This window comes from Enhydra lutris, unplaced genomic scaffold (genome assembly GCF_002288905.1).
Source record: "Enhydra lutris kenyoni isolate GAN:26980312 unplaced genomic scaffold, ASM228890v2 scaffoldscaffold10, whole genome shotgun sequence".
NCBI classification, from domain to species: Eukaryota; Metazoa; Chordata; class Mammalia; order Carnivora; family Mustelidae; genus Enhydra; species Enhydra lutris.
Window position 1 is genome coordinate 31523844 of NW_019154094.1, and position 5966 is coordinate 31529809.

The 5966-nt window shown below is 39.8% G+C and overlaps 1 protein-coding gene and 1 pseudogene across 1 annotated transcript; both read left to right on the plus strand.

The window, feature by feature from the left end:
* Positions 1-277: 277 nt before the first annotated feature.
* On the plus strand, positions 278-826 carry LOC111143988 (transmembrane protein 230-like). The gene is made up of 2 exons (XM_022498045.1): positions 278-399; positions 595-826. The coding sequence occupies exons 1-2, from the start codon at positions 278-280 to the stop codon at positions 824-826; spliced, it is 354 nt and encodes a 117-aa protein (XP_022353753.1).
* Positions 827-2049: 1223 nt separating this feature from the next.
* LOC111144226 lies at positions 2050-2957 on the plus strand (annotated as a pseudogene).
* Positions 2958-5966: the final 3009 nt, after the last annotated feature.

The window sequence follows — 5966 nt, forward strand, 5'->3', positions numbered from 1 at the left end:
GAACTTTTGGCATATAAGTGCTTCCTAGTGTCTTTATGACTATGTTTCTGGTTTTCAGGTATTATGCAAAATATCACAGCGCTGGATATATTCATGGAGGATGCTTTAGATATCAATGTACCTAACACACGTACCAAATTTAAAATGATCTTTAAAATATTGGTAATATTGGCGGGTGGGATGGCAGTTAGGTGAGGCATGCCAAGAGCCTCCAGCGCCTCTGCTGACCCGTGAGAAAGCCATTGGTGTGGGGGCGACCTGGTGCGATGCTCTTGTTATGATGCTGTCTCCTACCAACCTGGTTACTGGAATCTCCGGTAGTAAAGTGAAATACTTAAGGCTTTCCAGTACAGATGATGCCTACACATTGGCCGTGAGTTTAAGAAAAAACACTCTTGAGCGCTTGGGTGGCTCAGTGGGTTAAAGCCTCTGCCTTCTGCTCAGGTCATAACCCCAGGGTCCTGGGATCGAGCCCAGCATGGGGCTCTCTGCTCAGCAGGGAGCTTGCTTCCTCCTCTCTCTCTGCCTGCCTCTCTGCCTCCTTGTGATCTCTCTCTCTGTCAAATAAATAAATAAAATCTTAAAAAAAAAAAGAAAAAGAAAAAACACTCTTAAGATCCCATACAAAACCATTGCACTTACTACAGTGCTGTTTTTTATGGGTGCCTTTTTCATCATAGGCTCCCTCCTTCTGGCTGTATCAACAAAGGGCAGGCTGGACCATTCGGTCCTGATCATTGGCGTCCTGGTGTTCCTGCCAGAATTTTACCACCCGAGCATCTCCTACTATGTATCCAAAGGCTACTGTGGTTACTCCTACCGATGACCTTCCAGATTTTGACAACTAGTGCCCACCCTCAACACTGAGCAGATGTGTCACAGATGGGACTGAAGCCAGCTTTAAGGTATCGAGCAGAAACTGTGGCAAAGGACTGAGGAATTCTGCAGTTTTCAGTTGTTAAACAAAAGAATGGCCAGATTTTATGGGTCCATCCCCAAGTTATCACCTGAGCTTATAGTCACAAATTAACTAATTAGGACATGCTCTATTTTTCATTTCCTGGCCCTGGCAACAGCTGACAAGTTTTTCTGCATGCACATGTATCTTGCAAGAGTAGCAGTGTTAATGATATGGGAAAGCCAGAAGTTATTCTGTAGTGGAAGGTGTTATTACTACCACCTTTCCTATAGTTGAGCATTTCTTTGAAATAGTCCTCATTGTCAGTTTGTTCTGGTGGCAAATGGAAGAATTCGATATGCCAATTTCATATTGCTGGTAATTTATTTTGAAACCTGGTAATTTATTTGAAATTTATACTTAGAAAACATCTAAGTATCTTATTCCTATACTCATCTCTAGCTTTGTATTCTAGTGGAAAACCTTGGCAAAATCAAGTACCAGTGTGCATGCATCTGTAACATTTTTTACTTGTTTTCTTACTAACAGCAGCCAGGACTTTTTTTTAAACCTCAGAGTGAGTTTCCGAAAGGTAAACACTTCCTCTGTTCACTAGTCATTGGTCAGCTTTGATTTGGTTCACCAGTAAACTGGCCAGCATATAATTTGGGTCATTTTTTTCTTTGTAGATAGAGATGCTCGTGTATCATGCCTTTAAGGACTGGACTTTCAGATGTTTCCTAAGGGGAAAAAATGTAGATAAATTGTTATTATTTAGAGATTATAAGCCCATCATTAGCACCTTGTATCATGATGCCATTCTGTTAGAGATCCCAAGAGTTGTCCTGGATCCCTAGAGGACTAGACTGCCTTAGTTTGATTCTGTCTTCCTAGCTTGCGAAACGTGACATATTCAAAAGAAAGTAAAATGCCAAACTCTAGGCCATTTTGTGAAGAGACGAAGACTGAGCAGTGCGGCCACATCGTTGACCTCGAGCAGCAGTTGACTTCTCCACGTAGAACCTGGGAGCAATCTCTTGATTGCTTGATTGAAGAGAATCCTATCTCTTCTCCCTTCCCTGTCCTGTGAGATTTTTTTTGGTCTTCAGCTACATCTTTCGGCTTTGTGAGGAATCTTAACATCAAAGAAGATGGCCAGCAATGTTACCAAGACAGATCCTCACTCCATGAACTCCCGTGTATTCATTGGGAATCTCAATGCTCTTGTGGTTAAGAAATCTGATGTGGAGGCCATCTTCTGGAAATACGGCAAAATTGTGGGTTCATAAGGGCTTGCCTTTGTTCAGTATGTTAATGAGAGAAATGCCCGGGCTGCTGTGGCAGGAGAGGATGGCAGAATGATTGCTGGCCAGGTTTTAGATATTAATCTGGCTTCAGAGCCAAAGGTGAACTGAGGAAAAGCAGGTGTGAAATGATCTGCAGCAGAGATGCAGGGGTAAGTACCAGAACACCCTTCTCCATCCCCTCTACTCAGCTCCTCTTATGACTTGGACGATGACTTTCAATGAAGTTATTATGACAAGATGTATAGTTACCCAGCACGTATTCCTCCTCCTCCTCCTGCTAGGGCTGTAGTTCCTTCAAGATGCCAGTGTGTATTAGGAAACACCTCATGAAGGGGCAAAAGTGGCTTCAATTCTAAGAGCAGACAGTGAGGATCTTCTTCCAAGTCTGGAAAGTTGAAAGACGATGACCTTCAGACCATTAAGAAGGAGTTGACCCAGATAAAACAAAAAGTGGATTCTCTACTGGAAATCCTGGAAAAAATTGGAGAAAAAACAGAGCAAACAAGGAGAGGTGAAGAATGGTAAGTCAGAAGAGGAGCAGAGCAGCAGCTCCCTGAAGAAAGAGGAGACCGATGTGAAGATGGAGTCTGGGGGCGGGTACAGATGACTCTGCTGAGGAGGGGGACCTACTGGATGAAAATGATAATGAAGATCAGGGGGATGGCCAGCTGGAGTTGATCAAGGACGATGAAAAAGAGGCTGAGGAGGGAGAGGATGACAGAGACAGCACCAATGGTGAGGATGACTCCTAAGCACATAGGGGTTGCCATTATGTGCCCCATTATTTCTTTACCTCGGTGCTTGTCTAAGATCAAAATATTCACCAGATCCTCTCCCCTAGTGTCTTCTCTCTGCTCACTGTTTTCCCCATCCTTGTCCTTCCCATGTTCATTAATTCATATTGCCCAGCGCCTAATCCCATTTTTGGTTCCTTTGACACTCCTAGTAGTTATATTAAGTCTTATTTGATACCTCTTTATGACTTACAAGCAAAAAGGATGTGTGATTTTTATCAGCTGTCTCCAAAATAATCTCTCATTACGCAGAGAGTACAGTTCTCTCCATTCATACATGAGCTCAGTAGTTGCTTCCCTAACTGCAGAGGCAGTTGCATTAGTTGAGTAGCACCTGAGAGCAGCTTCAAGTTAGAGGTATGTGTGTTATACCCTGCATAAGACTGCTATGTGGGGCTGGTCAACACAAATGTACCAGTATACTTTTGTGAATGAGAGTTGGCATGTCAAATGTGTCCTCTAGAAAAATAATTAGTGTACTAATCTTAAGATTTGTTTTCTTTTCTTTTTTTTAAAGATTTTATTTATTTATTTGACAGACAGAGATTACAAGTAGGCAGAGAGGCAGGCAGAGAGAGAGGAGGAAGCAGGCTCCCCGCTGAGCAGAGAGCCCGATGTGGGGCTCGATCCCAGGACTCTGAGATCATGACCTGAGCCGAAGGCAGAGGCTTTAACCCACTGAGCCACCCAGGCGCCCCTTAAGATTTGTTTTCTAAAGTTGATACTGTGGGATTTTTTTTGTGAATAGCCTGATGTTTGGGACCCTTCTTTCTCAAAATAAACAAGTCCTTATTAAACCAGGAATTTGAGGGAAAAAAAACAAACCTGGTTTTAAAAAAATGCCTAAATCTAAAAAGTAAAATAATAAAATAAGTTATTGTTAATATTAAAGTCATAATTGGGGCGCCTGGGTAGCCCAGTTGGTTAAGCGTCTGATTCTTGATCTCCGTTCGGGTCTCAATCTCAGGGTCATGAGTTCAAGCTCCACGTTGGGTTCGGGCATGAAGCCTACTTAAAAAAAATTTTTTTAAATAAAAATAAATAATAAAAAATATAGTTACTACTGACTTCTTCCCATGCAAAGACAGAGATAGTTTCACCTCACCTGAAAGCAAAATTTAAAGGTATGATTTGTTAAACTTATAAAATCCTCATGTGTTATAAAATATACTCTAGGATGTGCTAACCTAGCATACCATTCAGTGTTTGAATCTGGACTGAAGTTCACTGCATGGGATACTCTGTTTCCAAGTTCTTACTTGCCGAGTGACTTGACCTTGAGTTGTTCCCAGCTCCAACCTCACAAAGAAAAAGGACTAACTGATACCAAATGAACTCTGTGGTGATAAACTATAAGATAGTTTTTTTTTGAAAATTCAAAGGATAGTTCTTAACATTTTATCTGACACTGGAAGAAGCGTACCACAATGTAAAAGTAGACCTTTTGGTCCTTAAACTTTGAAATAATGTAAATATTTGAAATGATATAAATGTATCATTCCTACCAACTTAGCAAAATGTATTTTTATTTTGGTATATAATGGTACTTTCCAGGATTGTATTTCACAGTGGACTGCACAATATCACCAGGATTTCATTACGTGTTCATTAATTTTATTTATAACTAATGCTGTTCTGGGCTTATTTTCTTTTCTTTTTTTTTCTTTTTTTTTTAAGATTTTATTTATTTATTTGACAGAGATCACAAGTAGACGGAGAGTCAGGCAGAGAGAGAGAGAGAGAGAGAGAGAGAGGGAAGCAGGCTCCCTGCTGAGCAGAGAGCCCGATGCGGGACTCGATCCCAGGACCCTGAGATCATGACCTGAACCGAAGGCAACGGCTTAACCCACTGAACCACCCAGGCGCCCTCTGGGCTTATTTTCAATGTAAGGTAGAATATGTTTCTACATTTTCTGAATTGGAATTACAAATTACAAATTTCCAGGATAATATTAAAGAATTATTTAAATATATAAGATATAAAGCATTTTGGTAGTTCAAGGTGTATTTTTTTCCCTGAAATAAATTAAGTAAATTCTATCCATGTCCTATGTTATTCAGGAATTAGAGGCCTCAGTGAGAGAACATCATAGAGTCTGATGTCCTGGATTGAAACCAGGCTCAATAATTTTGTAGCTATGTTACTTTACAGGAGTTACATATTTTAACTCAACCTCAGTTACTTCTTCTGGATAGTATATGAAATATAAGTATCTGCCAGGTTGGTTAATTATGTGCTGCACATAATAGGTTCTCAATAAAATTGGCTACTATAATTGTTTTATTTCGATTTTTTTTTCTATTGCATGCAATCTCAACCTTGTTACTCTTCATTTGCCCTTTGTTTCTACTCATTTTCTTATAATTCTGCATTTTTTACTTATTGCTCCTCCTCTTTGTTTTACTCCTTAAATCTAGAATACAAATTACATTCCTAATTTTTTTCTGCCTTCCTTGCAATGTCTTAGTTATGACAATCAGTGATTTGTTGAATTCAAGTTTAGCCATTGAAATTTGGATGTGGGTCATGATGCGGTTCAGTTGTTAACCTGTAAAGGATTGGTAGTTTTAGCACATTTTCCTCTTTCAAGAGTATTGCACATTTTCCCCGGTCACAAGGGTAGAATTTAAACTGGGCTGCACTTGCTATATGAAATCTGCCTTAGGTATAAATTTGTGTCAGGAATTTAAGAAATCCAGGTCGAATAGAGATTTCCCAAATTTTCTAATAGACTTAGCAAAAAATAGTTTTTCTTCACTCATCTGTAAAATATGAAAAATAATACACCTCTTCATAACATTCTTTGAATAGGAATGGATGTTAAATGACTTAAAAATGTCTTGGCCTAAAGTAAATTTTCAGTAAATATAGTTGAATACCAGCTATTATTACTGTTATTACCATTGGTATCACCATTATCCAGGATTGCAAGGATGGCAGGTTATGCGTATGTAGCTTCAGAGACC